The 26,242-nt window shown below is 45.5% G+C and overlaps 1 protein-coding gene across 1 annotated transcript in view; it reads right to left on the bottom strand.

Annotated features, from left to right (window-relative positions):
* Positions 1 to 26,242, bottom strand: part of SHANK1 (SH3 and multiple ankyrin repeat domains 1) — a 618,796-nt gene that overhangs the window by 233,201 nt on the left and 359,353 nt on the right. Inside the window, exon 14 of the mRNA XM_088482950.1 lies at positions 2,923 to 2,998. Within this exon, the coding sequence (XP_088339076.1) occupies positions 2,923 to 2,998 (76 nt within the window). The remainder of the gene's footprint in view (positions 1 to 2,922; positions 2,999 to 26,242) is intronic.

The raw sequence follows: 26,242 nt of genomic DNA on the forward strand, positions 1-26,242 counted from the left end.
CAACAGAAGCGTCTGAAAACAGGCGAATTTAGGCTTATGGAAAACTCTGCACCCTCACTATGGGCGGGATGTACTAAAATGTAAAATGCGGTAAAACCCTTGAAAATGCAGTTTTCGGGGGTTTTGCAGCATTTCCCATAAGTACTAAGTGCTTCGTCCCAGTGGTGGGTAATGCCATCTTCAGGTGGCGTTACCCAATACAAGCCTACAGGCTTCTTTTCAGGGCATCCCCTGAGAGGGATTCACTCAGATCCCGCCCATCTCCCCCCGCAGTGCTAGCATCATTCTGCACATGCACAGAAGAACGCCAGAGGGAGTTCTGGAGCATGTTGAGTATGTAAAGATGCCCCAGAAATGGCCATACGTTCAACTCTGTACTGGCCCCATGAATTATATCTCTATCAGGCAATAAAAAGGACAGCAGAGAAGTAAATAAAGGGCATCACTTTATCATAGAGTAAGGGACTATGCTAGAGCTGGATACTTCTGTGGTGGAGGGAGAGAGAGCACAGCCGGCTCCCAGTACCTGGTTGATTCTTCCAGTAGGATCTGCTTGTCTCAAAGACTAAACCATGCACATGTAAGTGCACATGCTTCGTATAGTGGAACTTCCAATGGCTTATTAAGGGGCCTATTCATCATCACTTTATTCATCAGCACATTTTCATCTGCAGTTGTAGAAATGAAGTATTCGGGCCATTCGTCAAGAAGGTAAAGCAGGATATCTCCTACTTACCTACCTCTGGCAGAATGGCCCGCAGAATGGCCCGCTGTCCCCATACACTAGTATCACAGATATCTCCTAATTACCTACCTCTGGCAGAATGGCCCGCTGTCTCTATACACTAATATCACAGATATCTCCTACTTACCTTCCTCTGACAGAATGGCCCGCTGTCCCCATACACTAGTATCACAGATATCCCCTACTTACCTTCCCCTGGAGGAATGGCCTGTTGTCCCCATACACTAGTATCACAGATATCTCCTCCTCTCTGGAAGAATGGCCTGTTGTCCCCATACACTAGTATCACAGATATCTCCTACTCTCTAGTGGAATGGCCTGCTGTCCCCATACACTAGTATCACAGATATCTCCTACTCTCTGGTGGAATGGCCCACTGTCCCCATACACTAGTATCACAGATATCTACTAATTACCTACCTCTGGTGGAATGGCCCACTGTCCCCATACACTAGTATCACAGATATCTCCTAATTACCTACCTCTGGTGGAATGGCCCACTGTCCCCATACACTAGTATCACAGATATACCCTACTTACTTTCCCCTGGCGGAATGGCCCGCTGTCCCCATACACTAGTATTACAGATATCTCCTACTCTCTGGTGGAATGGCCCACTGTCCCCATACACTAGTATCACAGATATCTCCTAATTACCTACCTCTGGTGGAATGGCCTGCTGTCCCCATACACTAGTATCACAGATATCTCCTGCTTACCTTCCTCACCCGGAATCGCCCGCTGTCCCCACACACCAGTATCACAGATATCTCCTACTTATCTACCTCTGGCAGAATGGCTCGCTGTCCCCATACACTAGTATCACAGATATCTCCTACTTACCTACCTCTGGCAGAATGGCCCGTTGCCCCCATACACTAGTATCACAGATATCTCCTACTTACCTACCTCTGGCAGAATGGCCCGCTGTCCCCATACACTAGTATGGGAACAGAATTAATCAAGCTCCGAAAATACGATATTTTCCGAGCTTGAGTGCTAGAACATTCGCCATCTTCAAATGTTGAGAGCTCCCGCTACGATGACGCAACCCGGGTTGCGAAGATGGATCCTTTCAGATCCCTCTGCCCCTGTTTGGCTCCTTCTGCCGGACGTCGAGACTCTTGTGCGCATGAGTGACCTGTAGGCCACGCATGCGCACACAGTGAAAAGATTCAAAGGAGCAGTGAAGCCACTCGCGAGACAGCTGTTTTTCGGATCAGCTGTCACCGCGCCAGAGCAATGCTGACTTGCTCCGGATTCTGCGGGAAGTTACAATGTTAATTAATATCATGAATAGGCCCCTAAATCAGTTTTGTGCTTGTAAGGAGAGCTAAATGACCAAAGATTTATGTTACTAGTTTCCTATGGCTATCACTTGTTTACCTAACATACACCCCAAACGTTATGTGAATTGATTCTGATGACAAAAAAATATAATTTGTTTTTTATTTAAACAAAAAGAAAAGCCATACTGCATATCCAAAAAAGTGATAGAATGTGCACCACTTCTGGCTATTTTTTTTAACTAAAACCCTAAATAGCTCCCGAAACCAGAGCATACAAAAAGACCATAGTATGAAAAACATGACAGAAAAAAAAACATCACTGACAAAATGTTGGATGGCAAGACAAGTTATCCTGATTATTTTCCTACCAGCATCCTGTTCTAGATTTATACTGTAAAAGCAAATCATACTCTATATACAATGTGACAAAAACACAATTATGTATTTGGATAATGATCATATTTATTGCACATATTTTTTATGAAAAAATAAACTTATAACTACTTGTCAATCCTTTAACAATATTCCTCTAGTTCTAAAGAATTACACTATTCCATGTATGTTATACACTGCAACAGTTTTCTGCATTATACACTGACCCAGTTACAGTGAGCCGTGTATAGACAGAGTTCTGTGCATTGCACCTTTGTCAGCTTAAGGTAATTATGGCATAACGCAAATATATTGCACGATGCCATTACTGTTGTATCTTTGCTGTTAGCACTTGATACCCATCTTTCTTGTTATCTCTGCTTCCAACTGACCTCTATGAAGTACCTGGCAACAGTCCACACTACAATCACAGCTGACTGTCCTTGAAGACAGAGTGCTGGTACGATGCCCACAGACAGATGGAACACAGCATAAGGAAGACCTGGAAATTCTTACCTGGGAGCATCGAAGCTGTCGTATGATCCAACCGTGTAGTGTCTAAACAACCGCTTGGCTTTGTCACTGCGGCTCTCTGCAAGGCACAAAGACAGCAAAGGGAGCGTGAGTCTCCAAGTTTATTTTGATAAATGCTAGTTAGCTAGCATCTTGCTGAAAGTAAAAAGTAAAATAATAATTTTGTTTATATAGCATAAAACAGAGCTACCGACAAAACGGTGTTTTCTAATTTACAAATGGGGATTAGATATAGTGTTATTTGCAAACATTTGCAAGTTATAAAACAAACAATACAGATTAAATATATAAAGGAGTACCAGAACACGGAAAGGGTTAGTATTTGTTTTTTTGTAGAAAACAAAGGGGCATTACTGTAATTCTTGGGCATATTATAGGTAAGTCTTGAGTCTGTTTTTGAAGATTCCTAGGGGTAAATTTACTAAGATGGGAGTTCTATTTAAGAAGTGATGTTGCCCATAGCAACCAATCAGATTCTACTTCTCATTTATCTAGCACCTTCTAGAAGATTATACCTGGAATCTGATTGGTTGCTATGGGTAACATCACTTCTTAGTAAATTTACCCCCTAGAGGGGAGGTGTCTTGGGTTGTGCGGAGTAGCAGGCAAAGCTGAAAGCTAGAGCCCCATATGAAGTGCGTGAGATTCTATGTACAGTTATTAGTCCTTCATCTGAGGATCGGAGTAAGTAAATAAAACCACTGTTAGCGCACACACATTCCACAGCACTTTACAGAGAATATTTGGTCATTCACATCGGTCCTTGCCCCAGTGGAGCTTGCAATCTATGGGGGTCATTCAGACCGGCTTGCGAGCAGCAGTACGCTCGCAAGCGGGTCGATGTTCCCCACTGCGCATGCGCACGACGGAGGGAGCTCCGTTGTGCGCATGTGCGAGACCCGGGGAGCGACGGGCTTTCCATCGCTCCGGGTCTCGCACCAAAGGGGGCGTTCTGTCGCTCTTGATTGACAGCACGCCCCCTTTGGTGGGCGTGCCTGCCAGACGGAGGCGTTCCCATGGGAACGCCTACCATCTGAAGCCGGCCCCACTGACATCACTAGTGATGATAGATAGAGCCAAAATCACTCCAGGGCTTGTGGCAGGGAGACCCTACCGCAGGGTCTCCGTCGCAAGTCCGATGGTCGCGATGGTCAAGACCATCGCGACCATCTTTTTGGCCGCTCGCATATGCTGTGGGTGGTCACCCACAGCTATACGAGCGGCCAGGAGGCCGCTCCATTTTCATTGAGAAGGGCCCTGATTCAGAGCGAGCACTCTGGTCAGAGCGTCCGGCTCTGAATCAGGCCCTATATTTCCTACACACTAGGGTTAATTTTTTGTCGGAAACTAATCAACCTGCCATTATGTTTCTGGATTGAAGGAGGAAACTGGAGTACCCAGAGTGAACCCATGCAAACATGGGGACAACATGTAACCTCCACACAAATGTTTTGGTGGGAATCAAACTTAAGACCTCAGTACAGTGAAGCAGCAAGCTAACAATTGCACCACCATGATGCCCACATATATATCAAAACATGGTTTTGAATTACATTCATTTGAACAATCGGTCAAACTGGTGCCAGCAACATCTTACACAGAGCTTTATGGAACATACTACACAGAACCTATCTCACTCCCCACAGTAGACATGTAATGGGATTGCTGGAAGATTCTAAATGTCTTCGCTGCGGCGAGCAAGATGCAGAATTGATGCACTGTTTATGGAGCTGCCCAATTATACAGGGATTTTGGATTATGGCGGGAAATTATGTCAATAGATAGTTGGTGGATTGTTTGCCGTTAACACCCGAGTGGGCAATATTTGGTATCACACCTAAGGAAACCAAATTACCAAGAGGGGTTAAAAAATTGCTAATTATCGTTTCAGCGGTAGCAAACAAATGCATTTTGCATGTGTGGTTACAAACTACAGCACCTACACTAACAATGTTTCAGGGAAAACTTTTTCACATCTTTCGAATGGAGTGACTGGAAGCCACACTACAGAAAGAAAAGTTTACGGAACAATTTTCTTCCACTTGGGAAAGTTACATTGAAACATTGTCCCAATCATTGAAAGAACAATTAGTAAAATGTTTTAGGAATACACTCTGGTACGCAGTAAGTAGTTGCGGAAATGACCCCCCCAATTTGTTTGTCTTAACATACCTGATGACCCCAATGAGAGTCATGAGAGGATGTCGAGAACCCGGGCTCACACTGTACTATACTATACTATATATACCTGTTAATATTATTTACATTTATATTGTTTTACTTACTGTATTACAGTGATATGTTGGTGAAGACATTTACTGATAAGTTATTGTATCAGTCTCTATATATTGTCTCTTCTGTAAATCTGTTACAAGATAAGTCATTGTTAACAATAATTCTAACTGTATCTGAGTATCTCTTGCATTTTTGACTATATTTTTTTTTGTGCTTCAATAAAGAAAAAAAACCTTGTTTTGATATATGTTTTGAGTATCTACCCCTTGGCCAGGGTTGCACTAGCCAGGGGCGCCAGCCAAGGGGGGGCACCGCCCGGTGGGTGAATAACTGTGACTGCACCCTGGAGATAAATTTTGCCTGTTGCCGCATGTGCCCTACCCTGAGATGGATGGCGGGACTGCTGCTCACGCTCCCCCCGTCACACAGCACTCAGCTCTCTGGCACCAGTCACAGTCCTAGAAAGGTGGGTGGTCCCGACAGCCATGACAAACAAACTTTGCAGGCTTGCGTGGACACCCCGGGCAAAGTGCACCTGCTGGAAGGGTCAGTCAGTGGGCGGAGTCTTAGGGGAATGGGCATACAAGTAATTATAAACTAGGAGTGTGCGCTGTCAGGTGTTCTGCTGAAACACATCGCGCCAGCCCCAGCATGGAAGGAGCGGCCTCAGGAGGAACAGTGACAGGCAGCAGATTGAACACCACACCACAGACAACAAAGTCTCAGTGGCGGATCCAAGCGGGGGCTGGTGGTACACACTGCATGAGTAAAGTAGGAGACAGAGGAGAGGCTGGTCTCTGGTGACACCACCATCACAGCTCCTCCCAGCACTACTGGCTCCTCCTCTTCTAAGTGGTTCACCGAGTCTGCACTGCATGCATCAGGTCTCAGACTCTTTCAGGACAGGTAAGCTTCTATGCACTATAATGTATGCAGGCTCACCTCATCTATCTTTCCTCCAACCCTCTTTGTCCTATCCCCATCTTTTTCTGTCTCCTCTTTAACCCCGTCTCTTTCTCTTCGCATTCTCCTCCTTTCTCTCTGCTGCTCACCACCCCCCCTCTTTCCTCCTCATTCCTTTCTCATCTGTCTCGCACCTCATCTGCCCCTTCTCTATTTAAATTTAACCATTCCCTATTTAAAATTGAGGGGTGGGGGCAGTCCATTACTTTGTAAGGGACTGCATTTTTCTTTACTTTGCATTTTATTTGCCAAGAAATGCATCTAAGTCGCAATGTGATGCAACTAGGAGGCACCAGCAGACTGTGCTGATTAATGTGATATGTGACACTTGTATATCTGTGTGCACCTGAGTCTGTATATGAACCGCGGAACGTGGAATGAAAAAGTTGCGGCCGCTACATTGTAGCACTTCATATACAGATTCATAGACTCAGTCACACACAGATATACAAGTGTCACATTCAAATTAATCAGCACAGTCTGCTGGTGCGTCCTACTGTAGTTGCATTGCAACATAGAAGCATTTTCGTCAAAAAAAGATGCCCGACGCTAGCAGAATCTCACGGGACCTGGCTTGCCGAGAGGTTTTAGGACACATCTCTATCTATAATTGTTTTCTGCCATTTTATTATGTGAGCAATAAATTTGATGTTTTTTACGTGCAATTGAATCTGGTGAGTGACCCTCTCTCTATTTATATAAAAATGGGAGCTCCATGGCAGGGCGTTTTAAGAGAGGAAGCCAAAATCTACTGCGCTGTGGGCCTGATTCAGACCCGGTCGCAAGCGCTGAGCGCTCACAACCGGGTCGATGTTTGCCCACTGGGCATACGCACGACGGAGCCGGCTCCGTCGTGCGCATGCATGAGACCCGGCTAGCAACAGGTGGTCCATCGCTCTGGGTCTCGCACCAAAGGGGGCCAGCTGTCGATGGTGATTGACAGCTCGCCCCTTTTGGTAGGCGTGGCTTTACAAACGGAGGCGTTCCCAAGCGAACGCCTGCCGTTTCTGGGTGACCCCACTGACATCACCAGTGATGTCAGTTGGAGAGCTTCCGGCTCTATTTGAGCCAGTAGCTCTCTGGGGCTTGCGGCCACGAGACCCTACCACAAGGGTCTCGTCACAAGCCCAATGGTCGCGATGGTCTGCACCATCGCGACCATCATCCTGGCCGCTCGCAATAGCTGTGGGTGGTCACCCACAGCTATGCGAGCGGCCAGGAGGCTGCACAAAAAAAAACAAGAAACGCCCAGATTCAGAGCGAGCGCTCTTTCAGAGCGTCCGGCTCTGAATCAGGGCCTCAGTGCGCTGACAGAGAGGAGGGGGCCTCAGCACGCCTTGCACCCATTATAAAGACAAATAAAAAGTATGGTGGTCGCTCACATCAGCTTAATGATATAGTGTGTGCTACTATTAGGTATCAATAATTATTTAGGGGTGAGCGTTTGGGCGTGGGAACCCCGGAGTTGCTCTGGCTAGGCCTTTTTCAGGGCATCACCACTTAATTCACATATATACTTTTTCATCACCTTTCTATTTGTTTATTATTCATGTAATTTTAATTCTCTCTCATTATATTAACACTTATTGATTATCTTTACACATCTATACTTTACAATTCACTATCACCTTTTTCCCTTTTTCGTGTGATGCCCTGGGGATGGTCCTTGGCTGGATTCTTTTTGGGTGCCCTGCGCCTCGGACGTGAACCCCTTAATGGTAGGGACGCCGGTATAGAGGAGCCTTGACGCTGGCCCGGTGCTTAATCATATATTTGCAAATGTGTGCAACTAATACCTCTGAATTTCTATTATCATGTAGGATTCAAGTATTTTTGTTGATATTGCTGCAGTGTGCTGGAGGGAATATTCTTTTTTTTCTGTGGTTCAGTGTAAACCCCGCCCTTTACAAGCACCTGTGCAAAATCATCAAGCTGATGTGAACGACCACCATACTTTTTATTTGCAGTTCTGAGAGGCATGAAGGGAGCCAGCATTGGAAGGATGTGCTGGTCCATATAGTGCCATTTGGAGGTTTCTGGGGTACCTCCTAGGTGAGTCAGCTCTCGGCTTATACATGTGCTGTTATTATGCAGTACATTAATTTGTAATTATATGACCCAGAGTGGGTGCTACTATTAGGTAGCAATAATTATTTTGGGGTGAGCGTTTGGGCGTGGAGCCCCCTGGAATTGCTCTGGCTGGGCCTTTTTCAGGGCATCACCACTTAATGCACATGGATACTTTTTCATCACCTTTCTATTTGTTTGTTTATTATTTATGTAATTTTAATTAGTTCTCATTATATTAACACTTATTGATTATCTTTACACATCTATACTTTACGCTTCACTATCACCTTTTTTCCCTTTTTCAAGTGATGCCCTTGGCTGGATTCTTTTGGGGTGCCCTGCACCTCGGATATGAACCCCTTAATGTTAGGGACGCCGGTATAGAGGAGCCTTGATGCTGGCCCGGCGCTTAATCATATATTTGCAAATGTATGAAACTAATACCTCTGAATTTCTATTATCATGTAGGATTCAAGTATTTTTGTTGATATTGCTGCAGTGTGCTGGAGGGAATATCCCATTTTTTCTGTGACCCATTATAAAGACACCTATGCTCCATGGTCTTACCCTGCATGAACTTACCTAATACTCTGATCAAGATAAGCACTTTGCACTTTTGGATTCCTTTTTATGAAATATTTTTTAATATTTATTCTTTATATTAGTTATTAAAATTCTATATATGTTGTTTCTTACCATTGCTAATGTTTTTTACTCTTGCTAATGTTTAAATAAATATTTTTAAACATTTAAATAAGTTGCAATTATATTGGTGCATACAAAAAAGATATAGGGACACCGGAATCATTACCTGGCTCTATTATATTACTTGCATGTTTTTTAAATGGTTGTAGTTTGGTATATGTACTGAACAAACATGGTGATTAACGTGCTAGAGTGGCTACACAATCTGTTTATTTGCACTAAGGGCATTCATTTTGCAATTTGCGCAACTTTTGCCCTGACACTTTTATGGACTTTGCACACTTTACTATTTAGGATATGTGGTTATCATACATTATTGTTTAAGCATTTAAACTAAAAGGTATCAATCTGTTAAAACTACACCAGTAGTCGTATTTTGGTTGCACTGATACTTTTTGCACCTTGTACATACATAGTGTGACACAGTAGGGATAGGGGGCCCTTTAATGGAGTAGATGGACTCCCTCTTTATACACACAGCAGCCGTAGAAACAGGATACAAGTCAGGGGTTCTCGTACAAACTGGTCGGCACCAGTCTTTATTGTGCCAAATGAATATGAACATAAACAAAACATATACATAAGTCCTAGCCCGGCTGGGCACTAGCTACACAGCAGATTCCCTCTTTATAATAGTGATAGGGCCTATTGCCCTCACCATCAACAAAACACGTGCACAGTACTTACAAGGAAAGTAACTCTCTGAACAGGCTAGTCTGCCTGCTCTCCCAGGTGTGAGACACTCAGCCACAAACAAACCCAGCTTATATTAGCCATTTCCAGCTGCAAGCCCTAATGAGCCTGTTACCAGGCTGAAAGGCTCAAAACCTGAAGTGGTCTGTGGATGGAGGCCTCTCTCTCCTCACATCCACACCCCCAGGACCCAAACCGGCTGTTCTCTAAAGCCGACATTTCTAGTCTGTTTTTCCCAAACAGACTTCTCCTGGGGGTTTCAGAACACATATGACAGGAACCTAGGACATACATAGAAGCCATTCCACACTTCTCCAGTGCTTCTATCACAATAGGTATCTTATCTACATTTCTTTCATTGTAATGCAATAAAGCACTTTAGTAGCTGTACATCAAGTTCACCTTTCATGTATATATGCTTGTGTATACTCGTTTGGTTCTCCCAGAAGAAGTCACGGCACTCAAAGGATTCAGACGCACCACTGGCACAGGAGGATGTCGTTGTGATGGTAATTGCGGGATGTACTGAGTACGCAGGCAAGGTGTTCCAGATGCACCACTGGCACAAGAGGAACTTGTGCAGTCCAGAAATCTTTCCCATATACTCCATTTAATGTGCTTTATTGCACTTCTGAGGGAAAGGAGACGCCCCCAGTCTGGATTAGCACCCTTCCTTATTGGTTTAAAAGCATGGAGTCTGGTAATGTATATGCACACTGGTATTAGGCACAATTCTAGGTAAGTCTTACAAGTTATATACTGAAGTGCAACTTTGGTTCATTTTTGGGGTATGGGTCCCTCTGGATTGCATTGGTTGATCTGTTTCAGGGCACCACATTATAACACATTTTTCTTTATAACACATTTTAACCCTTTACTGTGTGTTTAATATATATGTACTTCACTTTTTTATTTTCATTCTTTATATGCAGCTGTAGCTGCTCTTAACTATCTCTTTACACTGCACTTTTCTTACTATGGTGGTGCCCTGGGGCAGCTTGGCTGGGCCAGTTTTGGGGGGTCCTGCGCTCTGGATTTGAACCCTAGTATGTTAGGGACCTACCCTAAAGAGGTTACCTGGATATGGTGGGTAGGCCCATAACCTTGGCCATGATTATGCTAAAAACCTCTATTGATTGCAAAATTTTATTGCATTTATATATTATTAATAATTTGGAGATGTGCACCGGAGATTTGTCTGTTTCTGTGCAATTGAAAATCCTCCCAGATCCCCGTCTGCCAGAACCTTACCAGGATTTTGCTGATGTTTTTTGTGAACAGGCTGCAGATAAATTACCTCCTCATCGTTCTTGGGACTGTGGCATAGATATCATTCCTGGGAAAATGCCACCTCGTGGCCGAATCTACCCTCTCTCGGTTCCGTAAACAGCAGCTATGTCCGACTATATCAAGGGAAACCTAGCCAAAGGGTTTATCAGACCATCCTCTTCTCCTGCTTGGGCAGGATTTTTCTTTGTAGAAAGAGCACGCGGGCAAGGTGTTTCAGATGCACCATTGGCACACGAGGATGTCGCTGTGATGGTACTCGCAGGATGTACTGAATACGCGGGCAAGGTGTTTCAGATGTACCGCTGGCACAAGAGGGACTTAGAATAGACTTGAGAGTAGAACAACAAGGGAACCTAGAACGTAGTGACGGCAAGCAAACACTAGTAGTAACGATGTTGTACAGGCAACTTCCTGTTGTCCAGAGCCTGTTAAATACCCAAAGGTAGCCGTCCACTGGAAGGCAGCACCAGCTGACAAAGATCATGCTACCATTGGACAGAGGGTCAGTCAGATGATGAATACTGTCATGGCTGAGCCCATGATGGCAAACTCGGTAACCAAATCATGGAGCAGCAACTGGAAGACAAGCGCACCTAAAGCATAATCCTCAGCGCGTCACTCGCTGCTGCACCAGATGTCTGACAACGCTGAGATGAATAACGGCCGATCCTAGGCTGGAACCCACCTGACACTATCTATATATATATATATATATATATACTGTATAGATATATAATAGTAGGAAGAGCTTCTGATGGAATAAGTTCGCTATTTACTAAAAACAATTCTATTTATTAAAAACAATTTACTAGTAAAACAATTCTCGGAGAAGAAATAAGAAAAAAAGATAAATAAGCAGCCTTTATTCCATGTGCAAAGCATATTCTCTCTCTTGCGGCAGACAGAGTGGGGTTTTCCCCAGCAGGAAGTTATCAGACATCTAGCGGGATATACCATGCTAGCCTTTGTGCATGTTTAGGTATGTCCAGAATGGGATGTAGTAACAGGGAATATGAAAGGGAAGCAGGGCATTTTTATGTTCAAGTCTAGAATAAATTGGTACAGTATGTTGATTTATTTAATAAAACATTAAAGCTTACATAATAACAAATATACATCCACAAAAAAAAATAAAAAAAAATGGAAGATCAATTGCATATATCAGTGCTTCGTGGCCATCTGTAACCAACATCAAAAGACTGCCAGACTTCAGAGGGAATAAAACTCTGGTTTGTTACCTATGTAGAGAAAGACGTCCACAAGCTGTTCTGTTTGTTAGGTTGTGCATGTTCAGGATGTGAAATAGGAGGAGGTGAATGTTTACCCACATTAACTGTGGACACTCCCACTAAACCTGGGGCAGGGTATCCTCCTGCCTATAAAGCCCTCAACAGAGGTTAGTTGCGTGCAGGAAAAATGTAGAGACAAAGGAGCTCATTCAGACCCGTTCACTAGGCTGCACTCGTTTGCTGCCATAAGGAAAGTAAATATGCAAATTATGCATTCGCACACTAAGGTATGAGGACGCCTCTTATGTCTGAATAAGGGATCACCGGGTGAAGTAAGACACCCACCAGCCTGGGGTAAAGAAGCCCACTTTCAGACGTCAACTCCAGGAAGTGGATGAAAACATTGGTACCATTGGGCAACATGGTACCAGCACGCAGTGCCTGAGGTAGACTCGTATAACGTGTATGCTGATGCTGCATCTTAATTATGCACACCCTTTAAATGGTGTTTAAACGCACTGACACGCCTGCGTTCGCACATCCACACGCCCGTTTCCTATATCCTTCCTCTGTCACCACCCACAAACGTCCCGTTCCGCCAAACAAAGCAGCGGCCTGGCTGTATGCTGAGAGCGAGCATCTCCTGATCGCAGTGACTGGTTCGCGCACGCACACTGCGGCTTATACGCATGCGCAGTTTGCAACAATCGGCTGGCTGCGAGCGAACGCAGCCAAGCGAACGGGTCTGAATCGCCCCCAAAGTTCCATCTCTCATACACTTTGGGGCATTCAACATTCAATTAGCTGCGGTAAATCACAGCGTGCTATTTGATCCCCCAGGGTTATCCAATCAGCCACGAAGCGCGGCCACAGCAGGGATTTTTTTCGAGACCTCAGCAGGCTCAGAAAAAAGTTTCAAGGATTCTATGACCGGTATACAATTAGCCCCGATATTATTTTGGGGGAAAAAACAGGGATTTTTCTCCAATAATCCCCATTTTCCCCCAATGTTTTTATTTTCTCCATATCCTATTATTTCGGACGTAAAAAGAGGATATTGCGGGTGAAAACACATATTATCCGTGATAAGCTCACAGACCTATGTGTTCTTGCTATTCTGGGGGTGAAAAACTGCACTTTTCGTAGATTATTTTTCGGGACACATCAGGTACCAAAACAAACCCACGATGAGCATCGGGCAGCACTTCGGGACTAATTGGATAGCCCCACGACGATCCATTAGCACTGGATACTGCTCTATGTGTTTTCGCCCAAAAAAAGGAACATTTTTGCTGGGTAAATAAAGGGCTCTTATTGAATTGCCCCAAACTTAAAAACGTGGAAAAGTCATGTTTTTCGGTCCCAAAAAAATATCGGGGCTAATTGAATAACGGTGTTGTCTGCATTTTCTTTAATGCGGACATATGTGGAGGATGATGCTACGTTGGGACCGCTTTTTATACTAGCCAACTGGTCTAGTGTTTGGTTTTTACACTAGCCACCTGGACAGGGGTCTGATTTCTACACTAGCCACCTGCACAAGGTTTGCTTTCTACTCTAACCTATAGTCAATGTCATCTAAAACAACAAGGAGCGCAAATTATAATTCAATTCAACATTTAATATCCATGTATATATATGTACATTCAAAAAACGATCTATATTGTGCAGAACACCAATTTTTAACAAAAAAATAACAAAAAAACACAAAAAGTTAACCTTTTTGTCATTTTTTTAAAAAAATTGGTGTTCTGCACAATATAGATCGTTTTTAATGCAGTGTTTGGTTTTTACTCTAGCTACCTGGACAAGGGTCTGCATTTTACACTAGCCACCTGTACAGGTGTCTGCTTTCTACACTAGCCACCTGGACAAGGGTCTGCATTTTACACTAGCCACCTGGACAGGTGTCTGCTTTCTACACTAGCCACCTGGACAGGGGTCTGCTTTCTACACTAGCCACCTGGACAGGGGTCTGCTTTCTACACTAGCCACATTGACAGGGGTCTGCTTTCTACACTAGCCACATTGACAGGGGTCTGCTTTCTACACTAGCCACCTGAACTGGGTCTGCTTTCTATACTAACCACCTGCACAGGGTCTGCTTTCTACACTGGTCACCTGTACAGGGTCTGCTTTCTACACTAACCACCTGGACAAGGGTCTGCATTTTACACTAGTCACCTGTACAGGGGTCTGCTTTCTACACTAACCACCTGGACAAGGGTCTGCATTTTACACTAGCCACCTGGACAGGTGTCTGCTTTCTACACTAGCCACCTGGACAGGGGTCTGCTTTCTACATTAGCCACCTGGACAGGGGTCTGCTTTCTACACTAGCCACCTGGACAGGGGTCTGCTTTCTACACTAGCCACCTGGACAAGGGTCTGCATTTTACACTAGCCACCTGGACAGGTGTCTGCTTTCTACACTAGCCACCTGGACAGGGGTCTGCTTTCTACATTAGCCACCTGGACAGGGGTCTGCTTTCTACACTAGCCACCTGGACAGGGGTCTGCTTTCTACACTAGCCACATTGACAGGGGTCTGCTTTCTACACTAGCCACCTGAACTGGGTCTGCTTTCTATACTAACCACCTGGACAGGGTCTGCTTTCTACACTAGTCACCTGTACAGGGTCTGCTTTCTACACTAGCCACCTGGACAGGGTCTGCTTTCTACACTAGTCACCTGGACAGGGGTCTGCTTTCTACACTAGTCACCTGTACAGGGTCTGCTTTCTACACTAGCCACCTGGACAGGGTCTGCTTTCTACACTAGTCACCTGGACAGGGGTCTGCTTTCTACACTAGTCACCTGTACAGGGTCTGCTTGCTACACTAGCCACCTGGACAGGGTCTGCTTTCTACACTAGTCACCTGGACAGGGGTCTGCTTTCTACACTAGTCACCTGTACAGGGTCTGCTTTCTACACTAACCACCTGAACTGGGTCTGCTTTCTACACTAGCCACCTGTACAAGGTCTGCTTTCTACACTAGTCACTTGGACAGGGGTTTGCATTATACACTAGCCACCTGGACAGGGGTATGCTTTCTGCACTAACCATCTTTACAGGGGTCTGTTTTTTATACTATCCACAAGGACAGGCAGACTTATCAGAACATTGTCGAATTACTTAATTTTCCACCCTCGTTCCCATTACTTAAAGCCGGTAGCTGGGTCATATGTTCAAATCTGCTCACGGCAGACTGCAACACTCGAGTCCCCTTTAATAGAAACCTGGTGAAGAATTTGTGGGTTGATTAAGGGAACTATTTATTATTAAGAACACCACCGTGGCAACAATTTAACAAAACCAATTTAGAAAAACCAAAAATTCTCAGCTTCCACGGTTTGCATTGTTTAATAAGGAATGCACAATACTTTAGTCATGGACCAAAAATCGCAAAGTTGTTGCACAAATTCCCTGTTGAGCGTGAACATTAAGGTTGGTAGTGAGCCGAAAGCAGTGGTCTCCAACCCGTAGCTCGCGAGCTACCTTTAGCTCGCAGTCTTAATTTTGGTAGCTCAGCTAGCTGCAGTGCTGCTGAGTAAACTAGGAGGAAGTGACCTCTGAGGCGTACTCCCCCGTGGTGTCGACCCCATGGGTGAAGCCAAAGGGAAGCACGTCAGGTGATTGCCGCAGCTGTGCTTCCCTGTGGTTCCACCCACAGCATCTACGATACGGCAGAGCTAGTGATGCCTAACCCTGCCAGAAAATCACAGGGCAGCCCTGTGTACCTCCTTGGAGCCGGTAATTAACAGTAAAATGTGCCTGTGCGTACATTTTATTTACAAACTATAACAATATCACTGTAATAATTAAATGCATTGTTGTTTTCTATGATACAATTGTTCGGTTATTAGCCCGATTTTTTTTTCTACAATTTTAGTAGCTGTTCAGGAGGTTGCAATTCACTAAAGTAGCTCACACCTCAATTAAGGTTGGCGACCACTGGCCTAAAGGATAGGTCAATAACAATGATCACCAGTAGATGGCAAGACAGTAAATAAAACACTTATAGACACTTATAAAAGGAAGTTATGTCTGTACGGTTTTGAGGTCTTTTTGATCTTTGTATGCTGAATAAAATAGCTTTGGGTGTTTACCTAAAATAAAATATAAAGTTTTGCTTATCAGTGCTCGGTGCATCATTCGGTGCCTTGTTCATAGCTGTCCGATCTCTTCCCCTGTGCACTTTTCTTTCATCAGTGGGAAATTCATGGAGCAAGGGCTTTGCCAACCCACTCACTTTGTATTTTATTTTAGGTAATATAATATCAGCCAAAATATATATCAGAAAAAATTAAATTTAATTAGCAATAAAAATAGGAATACTTGTACATTAAACATATGCTGCACCCCCTTATTTGTTTGAGGTCCCTACTGAAATGCTTACATACATGCTGTAAAATAGCCAACAGCTATGTGTCTCTCAAACTATTTGCTCCTAAAGTGAAAAAGAAGGACATGGCGGCTCAAACAATTATAATAAATAAGTAGCGATACACACAGGCCAGATTGTGACCAAAGACAGACAGCAGCTCGCTAAAGTCAATACTAAATGTAGGTAGAGGGGGGAGATCACAATGCAGCTGTTAGTAATTGATGCTAATGAGACCTACAGACGCATCCTCATACAACTTTGCTCTAATCGAGCCAAATAGCCCCATCTGGCGCGCCACGGACTCTGCGACTTTTAGCCATGAAAACCATCATACTTCTTAAAATTTGTTTTTTATTCGCACCACTAAAGAGATAAAACTATATTGCAAGCGTACACTGGGGGTCATTCAGACCCACTCGCGAGCGGCAGTACGCTCGCAAGTGGGTCGATGTTCCCCACTGCGCATGCGTATGACGGAGGCAGCTCCATCGTGCGCATGCACGAGACCTGGGGAGCGACGGGCTTTCCATCGCTCCGGGTCTCGCACCGAAGGAGGCGCGCTGTCGATGCCGGGGGCGTGGCGGCCAGACGGAGGCGTTCCCATGGGAACGCCTACCGTCTGAAGCCGGCCCCACTGACATCACTAGTGATGTCAGTGGGAGTGATTTTGGCTCTGATAGAGCCAAAATCACTCTAGGGCTTGTGGCAGGGAGACCCTACCGCAGGGTCTCCGTCGCAAGTCCGATGGTCGCGATGGTCAAGACCATCGCGACCATCTTTTTGGCCGCTCGCATATGCTGTTGGTGGTCACCCACAGCTATGCGAGCGGCCAGGAGGCCGCTCCATTTTCATGGAGGAGGGCCCTGATTCAGAGCGAGCGCTCTGGTCAGAGCATCCAGCTCTGAATCAGGCCCCCTGACCACTGGGGCTGGCAGTACTTGTACATTTGTGTGTGACTAATTTGCATATCTGCGTAAAAAATGTTCTGATACAAGCGGCGCCGGCCATTCCTGCCGCCGCGCTTCGTTATGCTTAATCTGCGACTTTATACACATTTTATACCAATTCCTTTGCAACAAAAGTAGTAACCTAGGTACATCGTGAGCAGCTTTGTATGTGGTTATGGTGCGACTGAGATGCAATGCTTAGGAAAAAGTATGTTTCGCTACCCATGGCGGAGCATCTAAGTCATGCCAAAGAGCTAGTGCCATATGGAGAAAAGGTGCTGGGTGTATGAGGACACATCTGTAACATACATGCCTACCCTCCCGGATTTCGCGGGAGGCTCCCGATTTTTCGGGTAACCCCCCGCACCCCGGAAGGGTAGGCATTTCTCCCGCATTCTGCTCACTTCCTAATGAAGTGGGCAGAATGGGGAGAACATCCGCGGCGATTGCGGGCTCTCATGTAGGGGGCGGGCTTAATGACGCAATTCTACACGAATTGCGTCTTTTAGCCCCGCCCCTTATTTAAATGTGTGCCAATCGCAGCAATTTGCCGCAGAGGGGCAGGGCTTAATGACGCAAACCATCAGGCCCCGCCCCCGTCGTGACCCGCTTGCTTCTCCTCCCTGGGGAGGAAATGGAAAAGGTAGGTAAGTATGATCTGTAAGCGCAGAAAACTGGTATTGTAGCCACAAGTTGTGCATCTTCTCACATCTAGGGGGGAGATGTACTAATCCTTGGGGAGAGATACAGTGCCAGCCAATCAGCTCCTACTGTAACTGTCACTTTACAGATGTGTTTGAAAAATTACAGCTAGGAGCTGATTGGTTGGTCGTTTATCACTCTCCAATTTCTCTCTCTCCAAGGATTAGTAAATCTACCCCTATTAAGAAAGAAATACAAAGCTTACAAAAAAAAGTAAAAAAAATAAATAAAATTAACTCTCCAAAAAGGGCGAAAGGATTTTCCCAGTGTGCCATTGTTATGCTTCATATTCTGCTCTAAAAGCGCCTGCCACTTGTATCAGTATACCTATAAACATTTAGGGGTCTATTTACTAAGCAGTGTTAGGAGTGAAAAGTGATAAGAAAGTGATAAGGTGCCAGCCAATCTGCTCCCAACTGTCATCTCACAGGCTGTTTTTGAAAAATGACAGTTGGGAGCTGATTGGCTGGCACCTTATCACTTTCTTATCACTTTTCACTCTGTCTCCTAACACTGCTTAGTAAATAGACCCCCTAAGGCCCCTATTTAACAGTGAAAGGGGTTATGCCTCCCTTTCTGAATTTAACAAACAGCGGTAACCTAAGATTGCCGGCAATCAAGACCCGGCGGTGTCTTTCTGGCTTCAGCAAAGCCTTTCAGGCACTACTGGGTCTCCGTGTCATGCACATGCACAGACGGACCATCGCGCATGCACATAACACCGGTGCCCGGCGCTGGCAGCGTTAGGCTGCCAGCAGGTGAGCAGAGGACCTCACCGTGGAGGAGCACTTCGCAGGACCTCGCCGAAGGGGTAAGTATTGGTAAATATCAGTGGACTTTTTGTTAGTATGACAGTGATACTAAACGAAAAATTCCGCCGGTATTTAGCTTCGTTGTTAAATAGGGGCCTTAAGGTGCCTACACACTTGGCGATGTGCTCAAGATCCCGATTTCCCCTTGAACTCTCCCCAGCAGCTCCCCGGCAGTCGTGGGCAGGATTTGGTGTTAAAAACTGTCCAATGTGACAAACGATCTATCGTGCCTCCTAACTATTCCAGTGCATCGTGACTGAGATTGTCACATCTGCCCTACAGCACGGCAAATCTGAAAATGCGATGTACGACCTGCGGGTATACGCGTCAGCATCGTGATCGTGAGTGGAAACTCACGATTTGGGCATATTTTACACGATTTGTCGTCACGATTCGTCGGAATCTGGCAAATCATGTAAAAAATTGCCAAGTGTGTAGGCACCATTAATGTTGTGGGAATTGCGAGAATTGGAACAAGTGCTGAAGTGCTGCGGCAGAGTAAAATAGGGCGTAACCAAGCATGAATTGGGCACAGAGAACTCGGATCGCTATTCTGCTTATACGCACGCAGCACAGTTGCTAAATATCAGCGGTGATATGTAAATGTTAGCTTTTGCATTGCGATCGCAGCCTAACATAAGGACGCCCACTTCCCCTTACTCACATCCGTATACTTTGGCAACATAGTGAAATAATCGGTAACATTGAGTAACATCGGACCAATATGCACAGTTAAGGCAGGGCAGACCTCACTCAGGAAATGTTTAGTTCAGCGCATGCTATGAGGCCTCAGGCTGCGTCTGGTATCGCAGTGGCTAATTTATGCACGCCCCTGCAACACCATTTAAACGCACTGGCACGCCTGCGTTCACCTGGCCACCCCCCGTCACCATGCACAAATGGCACTTCCAGTCAATCATTCTGCGATGGTTCTGCATGCACAGTGCGAAATAACCGGCCGATTGCGTATGTATAAGCCATTGCGATCCTTGCTGAATCAGGCCCTCAGATTGTATGGGAGTTATGCATCAGAGAGTTTGCCTTAGCAGGCCATCCAGGAGTGACCATATTGCCACTTTTACACCGGCATGGTGAGAGGGATCATTTGTGCACAGGACAAAACCAGAGATGTTACAACAATCCATGTTATTGTCATTTAGCAAATGAGTTCCTTTGAGCAGTATGGGTGGTTAGAACAGTTTGTAGGGCCTGATTCAGAGTCATACACTATTCTGATGTTTATGGAGTTGAGTCATACTTGCCTACTTTTGAAAAAGCATTTCAGGGAGATTGTGAAAGCAGCACTTATGAGTACGGCGGTAAAGTGGGCGTGTACTGCTACATCTGAGAGGCGTGTCATAAAATTGATTTACATCCACATGTAAATGAGCCCCAAAGCTGTTAGTAAGATCTATGTGTTGATGAAAACACACTGATACTTCTCAGAAAATACATGTAACCATAGGGATCACTGTGCCTTAAAACCAATACAGGGAATAATACTAATGATCCCATTTGAATGTATATATCTCTGTGTTTTCTTTTATATAACAGTGTCATAATGGGGGTAAGGTGAAATGAGGGAGATTGGTAGACTCTTCAGGGAGACAGGGAGATTGCTGCTATTTCAGGGAGTCTCCCTGACAATGAGGGAGAGTTGGCAAGTATGAGCTGAGCGATTATCAGTAAAACGCAAGTCGCACTGCACATACGTCAAAGAACATTACCCGTAGTCGCTCGCAGTGACTTTTTACTCACAGTGTGATTGATAGTCAGGAAGCATTTGTGGGAGGTAACGGGGAGTGATGGCCAAGACTGGCAGCAGAGAACACAGGCTTGCCTTAACCTTTTTCGGGGGGCGTGTCTCACCCTGCCTCAATTCCCACGGCCTTTCTGCATGACCATAGTCTCACTCAGGACTGCGACAAGCGAATGATCTGCGACCGATGCTGCGTTTTTGCATGCAGCGAGGAAATAATAAACTTTTACATTTTGGAAAAGATATGTTGAAAATTCGGTCTGAGACGACCATCAGACATCAAATATTAAAACGTAAGTTTTGGGTTTAGTTGTCCTTTAGGTTTGATGGCTCCTACGCTACATTAGCAGAAGACTAATTAGATACGCTTTAGGCATTTTCAGTGTTGCCAAGCGGAGATCCAGGTGACGGACCTGCTGTTGTCTCCAGCAAAGTGAGTTCTGTAGTAGCCAGCCACTAAGTGCCCAGGGTGAATGTGCACCTGTCCTGTAGATGAACATATGAAATGATCAGGCCAAGATAGGCAATACCTCCGATGTCGTGCATTTGGCTGCGTGCCCGTGCCTGCACTTGTGAGCACATATTTAGTTTGAAATGGTAGTAGTTCTGACTGAAAGCGCACAGTGGGCCTGATTCAGCACAGATGGCTATTGTGATATCGTCTGCATAATCGCATGCAGTTCTGCTGAGAAGATAGGCTAATGTCTGCAACCGCTCAGCCAGCATAGAGACGCCCACTACCGCTATCTCACATCCGTAATGCCTCACAGTGCTGCGTATACATCGGGAACATCGGACGCTCACGCACAATTACAGCAGCTCTGACCTGACTCAGAAATTGCAAGTCTCGTCGCACGCAATGAGTACTCAGGCTGCATATGCCGTCACAGTGGCTAACTTATGCACGCCAATGCAACGACATTCAAGCGGACAGGCACGCCTGCGTTCCTTCAACTACTCCCCCATCACCACCCCAAATGCTGACGTCTCGTCACTCACTCTCCGATGGCTTTCTATGTGCGTGCGAGATCGCAATGCTAACCAATGCGGTGCAGAGGAATGCTCAGTACGCATCATCGGCCGATCGGCGTACGCTGTTGCAATTGCGATCCATGCTGTATCAGGCACGGTGAATGGAGCAGCAGGTATGCAGCAGAGATACAATAAAAGTAAGTGGACGTAAGTTAAAGAATGGACTTACAGGAAGTCTTGCTGGAAGAACTCAATATTGATAAATGAAAAAAAATAAAATTAAAGGAATAGTATATGTTTGGTACTACATTTTGTAGCTACTGTATGTGCTATCCACTTAGGAGAGACAATCCTGCCACTCAACTAAGAGGTAAGCAATAGCATCATAAATGTAGTTACTCAGATGGTTTGTTTAGGGCAGGGATGGGGAACCTCAGGCCCGGGGGCCGTATAAGGCCCCCGGAACCATTTGGTCTGGCCCTCGGAGCATTTTTCCTCTGGCCTCATTTGGCTAGCAGAGTGCATATAATGGCACCCTGCAGCCAGAATCTATGCAGCAGGGCCGCCTGGAGCATCCTTAGGACTCTTCAGACGGTCACACCGCTGCCCTTACAGCTCCCCGAAGCATCCACAGGATGTGCCGGGCATTGCTGTAATCACCGATGATTGTGACACCGCCCCCGTGTGCCGTCACACGGAGAGGGCGTGGCCTGCACCGTGCCTGCAAAGAATGTTATCTATATCAAAATGGCCCTCGGCAGAAAAAAGGTTCTCCACCCCTAGTTTAGGGGAACCTCAACAACATTTAAGCACAGTGATGGATTCATTTCTACAAACTTGTTCACGGCTCTTTTTCAACTTTTGTTCTACTTTAAATCTGTTTTGCTCCACAACCTGTCGTAATAGCTGTTACTCGTTGCCTTAGTCACAGACACTGCACAAAGTTGGTGTAAGGACCATTGTCTCCATTATTATAGACTGTGGTATATAAAAAGAGGCTGCACAGGCACTTCAAGTCTAGTGGTGCTAATTCATCACAAGGCCACAATCAGGCATAAGATCCGCTGATTAGTTAGATGGCACAGTGCCCAGTCATCTCTTATCTTGCCACCAATTTTATCTCCACAGACCTACCCTGTATTATACCGCAAGTCCCATTTTCATCATGGGTTCTACTGTACAGGTTGTGACATCAGTTGTTAAACAAGAGAGGAAATGATTTATACTGAAGTTCATATCATGATCCACATGATGGCAGCAGAGTCCCATTAATGCACTTGCTGTTCTAGGAGTGAGTGACCATATTGCCCAGATGCTACACTTTGAACAAAGACAGTTTTTTACAAGGCTCATTTTTATCCACCAGTCACTGGAAGTAAACCTAAACCATAAACTCTTAAGATACAACCACACTAGCTAATAATAGTAGGAATTGTAACCCAAAAACGTGTTTAAAGCCACTGTGCTTTCCTTTTTATACAATATATAAAAAAGGACAAGCAAGTAATTGAAATCTAAATACATGCAACGATCATAAAAACACTGAACACAGCTTCCTCCAACATTCTGCCAATAGGCATAAAATATACGTACACAATAAATCCAGTTTATCTAATATATTAAGCAAGTTTAAACCGTATTCAGCAAAAAAAGAAAAAAGATACAAAAAACAATCTTACATGTCGAATACAAGCATTCTACTCACCCAGCTGACCAAATGGCCAAGAGGACATACTTTCCAATTCAGTAAGTCTATAACGGGATGAAACAACAGCATACAGTATATTGGGCCAATAATAGCCAGCCAGATGCAGGCGGGGCGAGAATCTGGTGAATATGCCAGTATCTTTTAATCGCCAATCCTTTAAAAGGGAAAACCACGTTGGTAAAACTATTAGGGCAGTTGTTCCCAAACTTTTTTGAACCATGGTGCCCTAGAGTATCAGCATTGTTTTCATGGCACCACAGAAGCGAAAAGTTTGTTATTGAGAAGTGAAGTAAATTGTGCTCACCTGTCATCTTTAGGCTCAGTTATGTGGTGATGGACAGTTTTGCGCTTCTGTTTGTTCACATAATTTGATTTGACCATAAATAATTTGATTTGGTGCTGGACCACCAACCTGAGGCACCCCTGAAAGTGTCCCAAGGCAGCCGGGGTGCCACGGCGCACAGTTTGGGAACCACTGTAATACGGTATATGAGAAGTGGGAAGTACACACTTCTTGACTACTTTGGGCCTGATTCAGACCCACTCGCAAGCGGCTGTCCGCTCGCAAGTGGGTCGATGGTGCGCATGCGCCAGACGCGACGAGCGAAGGACTTTCCTTCGCTCGTTGTGTCTGATCAAAGGGGGCGTGCTGTCGATGTTGATTGACAGCACGCCCCCTTTGGTGGGCGTGCCGGGGGCATGCCTCCCAGACAGGGGCGTTCCCAAGGGAACGCCTACCGTCAGAAGCCGGCCCACTGACATCACTAGTGATGTCAGTGGGAGTGATTTTGGCTCTGATAGAGCCAAAATCACTCCGGGCCTTGCGGTTGAGAAACTCAACCGCAGGCTCCGGCTCGCAGTGGCGATGGTCGCGATGTTCAAGACCATCGCGGCCATCAACCTGCACACTCGTATAGGCTGTGGGTGGTGACCCACAGCTATACGAGCGTCCAGGAGGACGCTCCATAATTATGGAGGACGGCCCTCATTCAGAGCGTGCGCTCTGCTCAGAGCGTCCGGGTCTGAATGAGGGCCTTTATGCTACTATCCCATCAGGCTGTGTGGCCTATTTATTAGAAATTAGATAAATGCTCATTAATGTTCCTTACAGCCACTATTCGTGCTGATGTTAGAATGGGTTTCAGGGCCATGTATCATTGCCTTTGAGTCAGGACAGCTGCTTTGATACAGCTGTCCAGGTGAAGCCTAAAAGCTATGCTTTCGTTGCTAAAACTTACGCTGCCATGTTCTGTCCCGGTGGTTACAGTCCATGCCTTAGGTCACGCATATGCATTCTGAGAGTAGGAGGAGGCAGAAGGATCTGGATGGATCTCACTTCAGACTCTGGGGGGTAAATTTACTGAGAATCCTGTTTGCTTCAAGATAAAACACAATTGGTATTGCAGGGATACGTGGGAGTTTTTCAGGCTCAAACACTGAACACGGAAAATTTACTAAAGGCTCATACACACTAGACTATGTGTGTATGAGCTGATATCCGCAGCGGCAGGCCCAGTGGGGGTGCCGACATCGATTAGTGTATACACACTTGCTGATGTCAACCACGATGAACGATGGCGGGGGGAAGGGAGCAGGGCCATGCTACATTCGGCAGCATGGCATTGTTAACGATGTCTCCAGATTTGGCTGCATGTACAGCCGACTAGGGATATCTCGTTAATGACCCACGGGAGCGCGCATCGTCGATCGTGCAAGGCATACATACTATACGGTATATCGTTGAACGATATCGTTGTTGTTCACTTTTATCGACCAGTGTGTACGATCCATAAGAATCATGTTTGACAGAAGCGTGTTTTCCAATGGTGTATGCAATCGTGTTTAATCATGTTTAATAGTGTGAGTGTTCAGTCGTGTCTGTGGCCGACTTGTAAAGTCCAGCCTGTGAGCAGTGAGTTTGGAGAAGTATGCACAGATCAGTGAGATCCGTGTATGCTTCTATGTGTAAAAGTGTTAAAAATCAGGAAAACAAAAATGTGTGGGATTCCCCCTTTATGCATAACTAGCCCCGGGCTCTTTGAGCTGACCCTAGTTCAAGAAATATGAGGAAAAAATGTTTAGTGGTCCCCTATATTTAATGAACCAGCAGCGGGCTGTTCAAGCCCTGGTTTTAAAAATTACGGGGAAAAGATTGCATACGAGTCCCCCATATTTTTAGAACCATCACTGCACTCCACTACTGACACACTATTGTCCACAGCCCATTATACTTGGGACCTGATTCAGACCCGCTCGTAAAGGCGCGATCGCTCACTCTGAGCGATTTTCACCCATCTGCGCATGCGTATAATTTGCAGTGCTTGTGCGCAAGCCAATCGTTGCGATCTGATTTTGTAAGCCACTATCAGGTCGCTGCTTTGAGTGACAGATAGTGCCGTTTGTGGGTGGTAACAGGGGTAGGTGCTTGTGAACGTGGGAGTGGATGTGCGAACGCAGGCGTTTCTGGCTGCCAAAACGCCGTTTAAAGGGCGTGCATAATTAGCAAAGTAGCGTCATTGTACACGTCACCTGCATGTATTTCAGCCAGCGTTGATCGCTGTGCTTGCGACAGGCTAAGGCAACTCCAAGGGCTGCGAGCAGCTCCGATGGCTCACGATGGTCCCGATTAATCCTTCATTTCCCGGAGATGACGCGTGTTGTGAGTGGCAAGGGGGTGACTATATACACTTGCAAGCGCACTTTGCCGTAGCTCGCTAAAACAAAGTGGGCGTCCTTACGCGACGCAGTACGAGTGATTCATGTAAATATCCGGCCGCTTTTTGGCAGAGAGCGGCCGCAACTTGCGAGCGGGTCTGAATGAGCTCCT

Source organism: Taudactylus pleione, unplaced genomic scaffold (genome assembly GCF_031769625.1).
Source record: "Taudactylus pleione unplaced genomic scaffold, aTauple2 ptg000301l, whole genome shotgun sequence".
In the NCBI taxonomy this organism is placed as follows: Eukaryota; Metazoa; Chordata; class Amphibia; order Anura; family Myobatrachidae; genus Taudactylus; species Taudactylus pleione.